This window comes from Dicentrarchus labrax, unplaced genomic scaffold (assembly GCF_905237075.1).
Source record: "Dicentrarchus labrax unplaced genomic scaffold, dlabrax2021, whole genome shotgun sequence".
NCBI classification, from domain to species: domain Eukaryota; kingdom Metazoa; phylum Chordata; class Actinopteri; family Moronidae; genus Dicentrarchus; species Dicentrarchus labrax.
Window position 1 is genome coordinate 1265001 of NW_026136730.1, and position 13120 is coordinate 1278120.

General features: G+C 38.8%; 2 protein-coding genes and 1 long non-coding RNA gene across 9 annotated transcripts in view; 2 read left to right on the top strand and 1 right to left on the bottom strand.

Moving 5' to 3' along the window:
- rmc1 (regulator of MON1-CCZ1) overlaps positions 1 to 13120 on the top strand; it is a 30539-nt gene that overhangs the window by 4306 nt on the left and 13113 nt on the right. The window contains exons 10-21 of one of the 7 annotated variants that reach the window (XM_051393404.1): positions 72 to 180; positions 278 to 322; positions 757 to 810; positions 892 to 1020; positions 1107 to 1213; positions 1629 to 1748; positions 2028 to 2105; positions 2194 to 2298; positions 2862 to 2930; positions 3012 to 3099; positions 3176 to 3313; positions 3615 to 4827. In XM_051393404.1, the coding sequence (XP_051249364.1) occupies positions 72 to 180; positions 278 to 322; positions 757 to 810; positions 892 to 1020; positions 1107 to 1213; positions 1629 to 1748; positions 2028 to 2105; positions 2194 to 2298; positions 2862 to 2930; positions 3012 to 3099; positions 3176 to 3313; positions 3615 to 3694 (1122 nt within the window). In that variant the 3' untranslated portion in view covers positions 3695 to 4827. Of the gene's footprint in view, positions 1 to 71; positions 181 to 277; positions 323 to 756; positions 811 to 891; positions 1021 to 1106; positions 1214 to 1628; positions 1749 to 2027; positions 2106 to 2193; positions 2299 to 2861; positions 2931 to 3011; positions 3100 to 3175; positions 3314 to 3614; positions 4828 to 13120 lie in introns of those variants that run through there. The other 6 variants (XM_051393411.1, XM_051393410.1, XM_051393408.1 and 3 more) reach the window with 6 other exon arrangements.
- Positions 5102 to 13120, bottom strand: part of LOC127359477 (protein NLRC5-like) — a 186285-nt gene continuing 178266 nt past the window's right edge. Inside the window, exons 36-39 of the mRNA XM_051393261.1 lie at positions 12072 to 12157; positions 8210 to 8383; positions 6529 to 6702; positions 5102 to 6318 (exon numbers count right to left, since the gene is read on the bottom strand). Of these exons, the coding sequence (XP_051249221.1) occupies positions 6309 to 6318; positions 6529 to 6702; positions 8210 to 8383; positions 12072 to 12157 (444 nt within the window). The 3' untranslated portion in view covers positions 5102 to 6308. The remainder of the gene's footprint in view (positions 6319 to 6528; positions 6703 to 8209; positions 8384 to 12071; positions 12158 to 13120) is intronic.
- Positions 6529 to 12371, top strand: LOC127359542 (uncharacterized). The gene is made up of 3 exons (XR_007882651.1): positions 6529 to 6614; positions 8296 to 8442; positions 12306 to 12371. It is a non-coding gene; the product is annotated as an uncharacterized LOC127359542 (long non-coding RNA).

The window sequence follows — 13120 nt, forward strand, 5'->3', positions numbered from 1 at the left end:
GTCTGTGGCACATTCACCCAAATACTTTAATAACGTGTGTGTGTGTGTGTGTGTGTGTGTGTGTGTATCAGACGTCTCTGATCTTCGACATCAAGCTGAAGGATCCAGACTGCGCTGTCAACACACACCAACCTGTCCTACCTGCCCGCTCCATACACCCCTACAGGATACCGCTGTCAGGTCACACACACACACACACACACACACACACACACACACACACACACACACACAGATTATTTACAGTGTTTAGATTCTCTGTTCTGTGTCTCTGCAGGTCCAGCAGTTGTTCCCTCTCAGCCTCCTGTTCCCTGTCAGCTCTGTATCCTTTTACCTCTCAGACAGGTTTTATGGGCTTTTACCTTTCAGATTGTTAAACTCAGCAGTAACAAAATAAAACTCACCAAAGTAAATCTTTATTGGTCTTTCGACTCTTCCACCAACAAGTCGGGTTCGGTCCAAATAAACTCTTTAAGATGATTTCTTTTGGGCTTTTATTGTCTTTAATCGATAGTGACGGCTGTAGAGTGACAGGAAAGTGTAGACAACAAAATATTCAACAATAACAGACTAATGAAGCCTAAATGAAGTCATTAATGATGATGATACTTTATACTTTAACACAGTAGCCATACATTAAATTTAACCTGAGAATAATAATAATTAATGAGTGAATGCTGAGGACAGTAATAGATAGATTATATGATGGATAATATTGTATTAATCTGATAAATATCACCTTTAACCGTCACTCAGACTCTTCCTCCTGGAGCGTCTTCCAACCCGACATCATCATCAGCGCCAGTGAAGGTGTGGGAGACAGATCTGTTGTTGTTGTTGTTGTTGTTGTTGTTAAACTAATGTGTGTGTGTGTGTGTGTGTGTGTGTCAGGTTACCTGTGGTACCTGCAGGTGAAGTTGCCTCCAACGGTCAACCTCCTTCAGGACAAAGGCAAACTGATGGACTTCCTGTTACGACGGAGGGACTGCAAGATGGTCATCCTGTCTGTCTGCTCACAGAGTAAGTCTGTCTGCCTGTCTGTCTGCCATTATCTGTCTGTCTGCTTTTAAAGCCGATCTCTGAAACGTTTTCTGTCTCGCTCTCAGTTCTGGAGGGCGGGGAGAAGGGAAGTCTTCCCGTCGTGGCGACCGTCTTCGACAAGCTCAACCAGGTGTATAAAGAATACCTGGAGGCGGAGCAGACCTACACCGTGGTGAGTGACGTCCTCGCTGAACGCCACAAACCTGCAGCGCTTTTCTTCATCATCATCATCATCATCATCATCATCATCATCATCATCATAGTGACACGTCAGAACAGAACCGCGTATTTAGGAACAATGTGATACTCTTACACAGATCATTTAGAGACTTTACTGTTATTGTAATCCTCATTTAATCCTTTTAAATCTTCTAATTTCTGTCTGTCTGTTATTTGTTGTCTATTTAACTCTTCTATTATAATATTATAAACTGTAATATCTATTATATGATCTGTACAGTAGGCGATATGATGCGTCCCTCTAGTACTGTAGTCAGTCAGCGTCCTGCACTCAGTAATATTATCTTGTACACGTGTATTTGTATGTTTTCTATGTGAGATGTGATGTTAGTGTTTTCTGTGTGCAGGCGATGGAGTCCGGTCCGAGTCGAGGCAGTGCGGCCCAGAAACGTCCGGTCCGAACTCAGGCGGTCATCGACCAATCAGACATGTACACACACGTCCTGTCGTCGTTCACCGAGAGGAAGGTACACACACACACACACACACACACACACACACACACAGGAACCTGACTTATGAAGCTGAGAGTGGATCGATGTTAAAATGATGACCTTGTGTTTTAATACGGCGAGAGAGACCGATCCCAGATCTTTACAAACACAATAATTGAGCTCACTGAATGAAATCTTGGACAGAAAAAGTAAAGAAATACAGTGATTTTAAATCCAAATGACAGAAATCTGCTTTTAAATGCTCCGTTATGTAACAAGAGTGATGTGTAAGATGATGCTCTGTGTCTGCAGGGTGTCTCCCATAAGTTCATCATTGCGGTTCTGATGGAGTACATCCGTTCTCTGAACCAGTTCCAGATCACCGTACAGGTACCGACTGACCGTCTCCTCTGCTGCCACCTTCAGGACAAACCTCACATTGCTGCCGGCTCAACTTCTCTCTCATTGTGTCTTTCAGCATTACCTGTATGAGCTGGTGATTAAGACGCTGGTGCAGCACAACCTCTTCTACATGCTGCACCAGTTCCTGCAGTACCACGTCCTCAGCGACTCCAAACCACTGGTCAGCTCATTCTAACACATTGTTACCATCCACTGTTTAGATCTTGGTGCTTTTTAACTCTAGATTTGAACCGGATGAAGGATTTTAGTCATCGGACGTCTGGATCTTAAGTTATCAGAGAAACAAGCTGAGCTAACGTTAGCAGCAGCTCGGCTCGCAGCCCCTCCGGGACGTCCTTTGTCTGTCCAACAGCGCGGGAGAAGCAGTGATTGTTAAGGTGGAACTGCTTTATTCAGTGTGTTTAGTGGTTTTAATCAGCGGTCTGTTTGTGTTGGAGAGGAGGAGACCTCTGTGGATAGAAACCTCCCATGATCCCGCGCTGCTTCATCAAACATCTGGTGACAGAAAGGACATATTGTACGTTTAATATGCTGCAGCATAAGATCAACTTTAGAGTCCTGAAACTTTTTAAGGTTTTCTTACATAATGACAAGAAGACAGATATAGATACAGGAGTGATGAGCTCATTGGGGACGAAGAGCTGAACCTTCACTCAACTATTCAGAGTTTAATTTGCTTTCTTTTGCAGCGTTAACATCCCTTGTTTGTTTCTGTGGGTTCAGGCCTGTTTGCTGCTGTCCCTGGAGAGTACGTACCCTCCGGCACACCAGCTGTCACTGGACATGTTGAAGGTATCGAACACACACCGGCTGTACAGAACCACTCTTTACTGAAGTGGAATTATTATTTGAATTGCCGTTGTGTGTTTTCAGCGTCTCTCCACGGCCAACGACGAGATCGTCGAGGTTCTGCTGTCGAAGCAGCAGGTTCTGGGCGCGCTCAGATTCATCCGCAGCGTCGGTACGTTGATGTTTGATTTATCTACCAAAATACACGCGGAAGGCTCGGGGAACTAACCCGGTTTCACTGGGAGCAGGCGGCCACGACAACGTGTCGGCGAGGAAGTTTCTGGACGCAGCGCAGCAGACCGGAGACCAGATGTTGTTCTACACCGTGTTCAGGTCGTTCCAGCAGAGGAACCAACGGCTGAGAGGAAGTCCCAACTTCAACCCGGGTGAGCCAAAACACCGAAACCACAGCCAACCGTGGGGATGAGTCTCACGTACAACAGTGGCACAGAGGAAGGTTGAGGGCAACAAATTTCCAGACAACACACAATATTTCAGGGATTTTTATGATGGAAAAAACTCTAAATTCTTCAAATTTCCAGGTTTTCCAGGACGTGTGGGAGGAATATTAAATATAAAATGTGGTTGTTATGAGTTCGTTTTTATTGAAGCACTGTTCAGAGTCATTGGACCAAACCTGTGTGTGTGTGTGTGTGTGTGTGTGTGTGTGTGTGTGTGTGTTACCAGGAGAGCACTGTGAGGAGCATGTGGTTCACTTCAAGCAGCTGTTTGGGGATCAGGCTCTGATGAAGCCCTCCACCGTGTGAACCACCGGGACCAAACCACACACAGACTGGAAACTGGATCACGGCAGACCGGTCGGACCGGCTCTCCGTCAGTTCGGACGCGCAGGAGACGACCTGACGGGGCGGCGGACCACCACAGGGAACAGATGATTGTGGTTTGAATCCGGGATCTTCGACCACATTGACCGACGGCCAGAGCTTCTTTATGAGTGATATTTTAATGATCCTATATCGGTGTGAACACACTCTGATAACTGACTGATAACTAGATTATCCCTCCACCAGTCAGGCAGTGAAACAAAGCATTTAATAAAAGAATAATACAGAGAAGAGCTTTTAATGTCATTTAACTTCACAACACTTATAATATGAATATAGAAATATTGTAATATATTCTGCAGGCTGAATGTGAGGCTTTGGTGGTCCCTGGTTTAACCGGATTATTACCCCTGTACGGTGGCACGTCAGCACCTGATCCAGGTTTCTGGAGCTAAACAAGGACAAACTACAAACCTGCAATAAAGAATAAAGTCTACCTGATATTATGGGATGGATTCGACTGATCACAGATATATATTGATGAACATTTCGATGAGGATCTCTTAATCAAATCCTTTTTATTTTCAGCAGAATATCAAAGATACTTTTAGAGGAATTGTTCTACCATGAACTGATGAATGTGGAAGAAAAACATTTATGAAAATCAGTGAAATTAGTAAGGTGTTCCCAGGAAGTGCTAATAAAACCATGAGGAATCAGTCGGCTGTGATAATAAACGCTTCATTAACATTATTCATTTGACAAACGAAGGCTTAAAATACTAAAACTTTACTCTTTTTTTGACTCAGTTGATCAGAAATCTGCCAGATCAATAACCAGGTTGATGATAATCAGCATTATACTGACTGACTGTAAGCGGCTCAGGTGATGTCACTGTGATGTCAGGTGTTGTGGGCGGGGCCAGATGCTGCGTGTGAATATTTTGTACATATAACGACTGACGGTGACTCTAATGTGTTTCTTTTGTAAAGAATTACTGCGTATTGGAGTAAAATGTCTTTAACTGCTCTGCTGAGTGATGTTAAAGATATAAAGATATAGTGTGTGTGCGTTATTAATGTTTACATTGTGTACAGATAAAAGATTAAACTACAGCTGTGTGCAGGTGTGTTGTTTCTGTGCTGCATTCACATGCCACTGTGATAGTTTGACATTTGGACCTTCAGGGTTGTGAGGTAAGGCCGTACAGCGGTGGTGCAGGTTCGATTCCTGCATCATCCTTTCTGTTTCACCAGTTTTAGTTCATCCTATTGAAAGAATATTTACAAGGAAAATCTCAATTTGAATTTCAAATGTATCCATATAATGTGACACAACATCAATACCAGAAATGATTATAAATATATATAAAAGAATAAGTAGAACACATCTCTTTACATTGCATTTTAATAGTTTTTCTATTTTTTATTCAATATTTTTACAGACAATTTGGATAAAAAAACAAGAATACAGACAATACAAAATTAGATTTGAATATCAGGATCTGTTTTTGTTGCAATAACACAACTGTCAATACAATATATATTTTTAAAAAAGGAACATCTATATATTCACTGATAATGACCCTAAAGTTAATAGTTATTATGTTTATATCATGTCAAAACTGTAACAATATTATACATCAAGTTATTAAAATGTTGTGAGTTCAGTGTGTGTCTGACGTTTGAGACGGCACTGATTTCCCACCAAAATTCAGAGATATTTCAGGAACTAAAAAAGACTTGAATCAATATTTTCATATTAACAATGGATCAAATGACGACGTGAAACAAAGGGAGGTTGTTTCCAAAGACAAACCCACAGATAATTATCTCCAGACTTTGCAGTGTTTTAAAAAGTAACTGTATATAATCTTTTACTAATAATGATAATCCTGTTAACTTAAATCCAAACTTTCTACATGTTTAATATTCTTATTTCTGTGTGTTACAATAAATCTGTATCTGGTAATAACCAGAACTCCAGAGAGGTAACTTTATGTATGCAGGCTGATTTTAAAGTTTCAACTAAATGAATTAGAAATATAATTAACATTAACTGCAACTCTGTTTAAAGAAATGTGTTTAAGTAAGTGTTCATCTACAGTTCTGTTGTCATAAACAGAATGAATGTGTAGAGGCAGTTTGGGTTCAGAATATGTGAATGAATGAAAGAATAAAATCCAGGTGGAGGTTCCAGGTGGAGGAGGTGGTTGAGTGTGGAGCAGAAGGAGTGGAGGAGTCTCAGTGTGTCTGCAGAGACTGTGTAGAAGGACAGAGCAGCAGCAGAGCAGTCCAGATACACTGATGATACTCTGTCACATCCAGAGGAACACACAGGGATGATGGTGGACTTGACATTGTGTCTGACAGTGGAGCTGATCTCAGAGCAGTTCAGACTGCAGCACTGAGAGTCATCTCCACTGGTTGTGATTCCTCTGTCAGTCACTGCTGGATGAAGCTCTCCTCTCCACTCTACCTCCCAGTAACATGGCCCAGTCAGAGCTGATGCTGCTGCTTCAACCTCTCTGGATCATCAGGACACAGCTGATCCTCCAACACAACCTCCTTCCTCACCACTCACACTCTGACTGAGATCACTTCCATCTGAGGAGAGAAGAAGACAGACAACAGAAGACAATAATCAGTGTTTACAGTCTCTGTCTGTCTTTCTGTCCAACCCTGAAGTCTGTCACCATCCTCCTCTCACAGCTTCACTGAGGAAAGCAGCAAATACTGGATCTTTGCTTTGATACTAACTGTGTTTAGTACAATACTGCTGAAACCAGCATGGACTGACTCCAACCCTCTACTGACCTCAGAGTCTCCAGTCTACAGTGTGGACTCTCCACAAGATCAGACAGCAGCTTCACTCCTGAATCCTGCAGATTGTTGTCACTCAGGTCCAGCTCTCTCAGATGGGAGGGGTTGGACTTCAGAGCTGAGACCAGATAATCACAGCTGATCTCTGACAACCTGCAGTGCCTCAATCTGAATAAAGAATAAAAGATGTAAGTTTAGAAGACAATGTTCCTGCTTGAAATCATTCAGTGTTTAATAATCTGTTCAGAGCTGAAGAAGGTTTACAATGTACAAGTTTAGAAAATGTGAACAAGTGAAAAGATGATCTAGTTACAGTCCAAAATGACTTTAAGGCTTAAAATGCACATTGATAAGAACATACTGCATGAACACTAACCTTGGGTCTCTTCGGAGTGTGCTGAAACAATCAAATCATCATTCTTTGTTGTTTCATTTCACTATGTTCACGTCTCTGTTTAATGTTTGTTCTGTTTACATCCTGGCAGTTGGAACAGTTTCAAAATAAAAGCCCCCCCGAAACAGAAAAGGAAAAGGCCAAAAAAAGTAAATAACATATAAGGAATGCATTAATAGTTATATTAAAAAAGATCGAAAATCGAATCGAGACTTTAAAATCGAAAATTAAATCGAATCGAGGATTTGGAGAATCGTGACACCCCTAATATATATATATATGTATATTTATATATATAATTATTTATTTATTTGAACAGTTTCAGTTTGTAATCCCAATGCATGTATTTGCATCAGTTCAAGGGGCCTTTATTGTTTTTTGAGAGGCTTGCCAATATCTCCATTGAAAGAGTCAAAAGTGTTTTTGGGTTTGTTCATAGTATTAATGTCATGATCATATATATATATATGTATGTGTGTGTGTGTGTGTGTGTGTTATCGGTTATCGGTATCGGGTTTTAAAAAAAGTTATCGTGCATCCCTACAACTAACAGTGGACATTTTCTACAGTTTCTTTAACAAACAGAAGTCTTTGTGACTGCAGAGTAAATTTAGTTCAACAAACATTAAACTATGAACAAAAGCAACTTTACAACTTTATGGATGTAAGTTATGTATGAACATAAATTAGGTTCAGTTGTTAATTAAATGTAGCCCTGGATAAAATACTTTTAGACTTCAAGATGTGGATAATTCATGTAGTCATCAGACAGTAAATAGTTTAAAAGGAGAGGTTTAACATGTATAAATATGGTTAAAAACATGGATATAAATACTGTTTAAAATGTAAATGGAAGGTTAAATATGTGTCTAAATATAAGATGTATAATCTCTACAGTTCAGAGGTCAAAGGATGAAGTTCATGTAGATTAACATAGTTTGTTTTATATGTATCTGTATTACACACTGTATTCAGCCTTACAGCCTAACCTGGTTCATGCATGATATGTCAATCTTTGTGTTTCTTTATTGTAATTGGACTGTTCTGGATTAAACAGCCAACCAAATTACATTCTCAGGTAGAGAGTACTTAGTCGTACCCTGCTAGCTCTGGTGTTTGTGGAGAAAGGCAGAAGCTGATTAGTTATCCTAAGGGTTTGAACTTTTGTGATCAACAAGAGGTAAATATGAGTCTGTGAACTTTTTCCTGTACTGTGACTTATTGTTATAGTGGAACAAACGAGTTGTTACCAGCATGGACTGACTCCAACCCTCTACTGACCTCAGAGTCTCCAGTCTACAGTGTGGACTCTCCAGAAAACCACACAGCAGCTTCACTCCTGAATCCTGCAGATTGTTGATACTCAGGTTCAGCTCTCTCAGATGGGAGGGGTTGGACTTCAGAGCTGAGACCAGATAATCACAGCTGATCTCTGACAAACTGCAGTGACTCAATCTGAATAAAGAATAAAAGATGAAGATAAAATCATTTATAATCCAATCAGATGTGTTCAGGTTTTAAATGTGGAGATCAACATTACTATGTCCTAATGTGGTATATTAAGTAGCGATGATGTGAAGATGTGTTGAAGAGAAGTCCGCTGACACCGTCTTGATTGTATATAAAAAGGTTTATTACAAAAAAGTTCAGCATCTATACAAGCACCGCGGGAGCTTGGAGAGCATCCAGCCAAATGAACAACTCTGTCTAATTCACCTTGAACACGGGTTTATATAGGTCAGTTTTACTCCAAAAGATCAAAAGAAACAACTGGTTCCAATCCAAATGTTTAAGATGATAAGGGGAGGTGAGGGTTATCAAGTAAAGGTCAGATGCCCTTCAACCACAAACGGTAAAGGATTAAGCCGTAAACAGTTGAGGCCAGAGGCTAATGTAAAGCCATAAACATTCCATAGTATGAATTAGTCCCTTGATCTCATGTACTACTAACACTACATATGCTGACATCAACAATCATTTGAACTTATAACAGAATGTAATTTAAATTTATAAGCCTTCAGATACCACACTAATCAATGAGCTTTTCTCTAAAATGAGTAGAGTGACTTCGTCATTGTGTTATTGTGGATCATCATAATGTCAGTACAACATTAATACACCTATTCATGTCAACCCTGATTAACAGCATGCTGCTGATCTCAGTCAGGCCTAGAATACCTGTCAGTGGTCATGATGTTATGGCTGATTGGTGTATATCACTATTCAATTCAATTCTGTTTCTACATCAGCAAGTGAACAATGTGTGGAGGAGGCTCGTTGTTAATGATGTAGCCAATCAAAACCATCAAAACCAACGTGGTAACAAATCTATTGGCACCAGCTGATGTGTTCACTGCTGTTCACTGTTGCTTTATCTGGTCTGCACTGGTTAAAATAAAGACTGTATCTGTACAGAGAGCGTCTGTCTCTGTGTCTCTGCAGGGTGACTGTCAGTAGACTGTACAGGAGGGGCAGAGCGAGGGCAGATTGTCACTAGTTTATCCATCACAGATACTTTTACTGAGTGAGAGACACTTTGCTGCAGGAAAGCTTAGCCAGCATGGACTGACTCCAACCCTCTACTGACCTCAGAGTCTCCAGTCTACAGTGTGGACTCTCCAGAATACCACACAGCAGCTTCACTCCTGAATCCTGCAGATTGTTGTAACTCAGGTTCAGCTCTCTCAGATGGGAGGGGTTGGACTTCAGAGCTGAGCCTAGAGAAGAACAGCTGATCTCTGACAACCTGCAGCTCCACAATCTGAATAAAGAATAAATGTAACACCCATTAGTTACACACACAGTGTAATCCCCAATGTTCACAGTTTAACAATGTGTAGAACTATACAGTCTAGTAGATTTCAGATGTAGTTGTTTAGTTTCCTTGTTTCTTTCTCTGTTTATTTTTCATGCACCGATACAAACCAGAGCTCCACGTGAGAGAGAGCGAGTTCAATAAAGTTGATAACTGACTGTAAAGTTGTTAAAATGACCATTTTGGAGGACTTCCGTACAAGGAAGAGGGTTTTTCTTGTCAAAGCTGACCGTGTGGATATTGATTATTATCCAGTGAAAACTCCGGTCAGTAAATGCTATGAAGGATTAGCGTTGCCGCTCACAGATAATTACTTATTTTATTGAATATGTCTCCACTGTGTATAGTTATGATTCTGTGATAGTGTTTAAAAACCAACCGGAGACAGATAAACATGTTGAGCTGTGTTAATAGCACTAGCACCTGTTATACAGCTAAGAAAGCTGGTTGTTGAGCTCAAACACACACAGCTGTGTGAACTTGAGTTTACAGAAGATAATTCATTTCATTTTCTTGATAAAAACATGATTGAAAGACATTCATTTCATAATTTGTGTACATTAAGCTGTGATGAGTTAAAAGCATTTAAAGATTTATATATATAATTGTGTGTTGGCTGTTAAAGTTATTGTGCAGCTGTATATGAAACTTGGTCATTGAATAATTCACGTTCATTGATTTAAGATAAAAAGAGAGTTAATACTGTACAGTTAAGATAAATAGATAAAGAGAGATTAACGAGATGAATAAGATTGTATTGAAGAGATGCTACTACTACTGCTCTATGCAGGTTGGTTTTATTGTATGAGTGGATTCTGATGGCGAGCCAGAACCAAGCCCATTGGATCGTGGAGGGTGTGACGTCAGCGAGAGCTTCACTGTGCATTGGAGAGAACATCTCTTCATACAGATAATAAAACATAAAGTCACACTACCCGGGTAGATGAACAATCACACAAACACACTGAAGAAGGACAAACTGTGAATATTGACTTCATTCACACTTTACTTTTTCTGTTTTTGGACTCTTTTGAATTTTCTCTCTGGTCTGTTGATTATTTTGGGCCCATATATTTCATAACTCATACTGTGAAGAGTTTTGTTTTCTACTGAGCGTTATTCAGTTTCATTTTCTGACTTGTTGATAACTTCTGATACAAGAAAGGAATTCAGTCATATCTAAAAAATATTTTATGTTTTGCACTTAAAGGTGGCACTGTTGCCAATAAAGCTATTTGTTACTACTCTTTTCAAACCGTTGTCCTGTTCCATCAATCCTCCTTGAGCGTATCTATTTCTTCTGATAGAATAAGTAAGATAGTAAAATACAAAGAGTGAAAAAGAGCTCTCATTAATATTAATGACAACGTGCTGCTGCTTCAATAAAGACGTAGTGACTTCAGCTCTTAACCTCTGCCAGCTCCACCAGTGGCTCCATCTATACAAACTCATGTTGTGCAGCCAAACACAAAGAAAAACCCACAGAAACTGATTGAAGGTTCCACTCAAGATCCTAAAGTTTACAAAGATACCAAATATGTCAGGATGGATTTTGGGATAAACTCATACAATACTAAATAATCTCAAAGAAAGTGGAAGATTATTCCAGTCAGATGGAGCTTTAAATTAAAATGACCTGCGTCCAACTTCTTGAAAGAAAGAGAAAAGGATATTGCATGTGTCTAATTGGATATGGAGATGTTCATGGGACTAACAAGTGTTTCAGATAGGAGGGACATTTAACATAAACACATTTAAAATAACAAATAAATAAATAAAATGACAGGACCTACCCTCTAACCTAAAGTAACACAATAATAATAATAATAATAATAATAATAATAATAATAATAATAGCAATAATAATGTTTATAATAATAATAATAATAATAATAATAATAATAGCAATAATAATGTTTATAATAATGTTAATAATAATAACAATAAAATATTAATAATGATAATAATAATAATAATAATAATAATGATAAGAATGACATTATTACTTGTTATTGTCTGATAGTTGAAATAGAGATTATTGATTTATTGATTGTATTTGTGTCTTTTAAAACACATGATGGGGAATATAAGATGGAAATAAAGAGTGATTCAGTGTAGATTTTTCTTGTTATATTCAGGTTTTAAATGTGGAGCTCAACATTGATCTGCCACAGTCAATGGACTAAACCACTGAAGAAGAAAACAGACTTTAGCATTAAGATACTCAGTGTGGATCAGTATAATATCAGCCTTATGTCTGCACTTTACTGTCAGCACAACTTTCACATCATATTAATCTCAGCACAGAAAGAAAAAATGGTGTCTGACCTCAGAGTCTCCAGTCTACAGTGTGGACTCTCCAGAAAACCACACAGCAGCTTCACTCCTGAATCCTGCAGGTTGTTGTAACTCAGGTCCAGCTCTCTCAGATGGGAGGGGTTGGACTTCAGAGCTGAGACCAGATAATCACAGCTGATCTTTGACAAACTGCAGCCACTCAATCTGAATAATGAATAAAAGATGAAGATAAAAATAATTTATAATCCAATCAGATGTGTTCAGGTTTTAAATGTGGAGATCAACATTACTATGTCCTAATCAATGAGCTTTTCTCTAAAATGAGTAGAGTGACTTTGTCATTACAGCTATAACTACAGCTTTATGTATTACCTTTATTAAGACCTTCTTACTGTATGTTGTAGCTTAGTAAGTAAATGTCATTAAACACATCCACATTTGTTCAAGTGTGTCTTAAAACAACAGCCACATGCCATATGTACATTCAAAGAGTTATTGGTGGCAGTAATCATTGTGTAGAGTGAAGAGTGATACACCTTTTGATGTTCAAATGAACAGCTGAACCAGAGAACTTGTGAGTTGGATGAACAGTAGATAAAGTTTAATCTTCATCAAGTTTTACTGAACTTTGAGATCGAAAGATCTCTGAATAAACTCCATGTTTAATTTCTGAAAGATTTAATAGTTTGATACATTTTTTTTTCTCCTGCAGCTCATTTTTTAAACCCTCTAACAGGGGAGAGGTGAACACAAATAATTGTGTTGTTAAATGTAACTGGCCACTAACTATTTGATAGTAATAAAGTTTCCATAATTAAAAATAATTAATTTAAGTATTTCTGTATTTCAGCTTTCAGGGGGAAACAAATAAGTGCACAGATAATGAAGTAATAGTGACCGAATGACGACTCAAGAATTACTTACTAATTTTTTTTTTTACCATAATCTCTTTTCCACAGAAAGAGTCAATGAGAGAGAAAGCGGCAGTAGAGTGGACAAAGAAAAGAGAAATAAAACTATTACTGTTCGGATTGTTTCACATTAGTTACTTTCTAAAGTAACACTTAATAACCATTAAA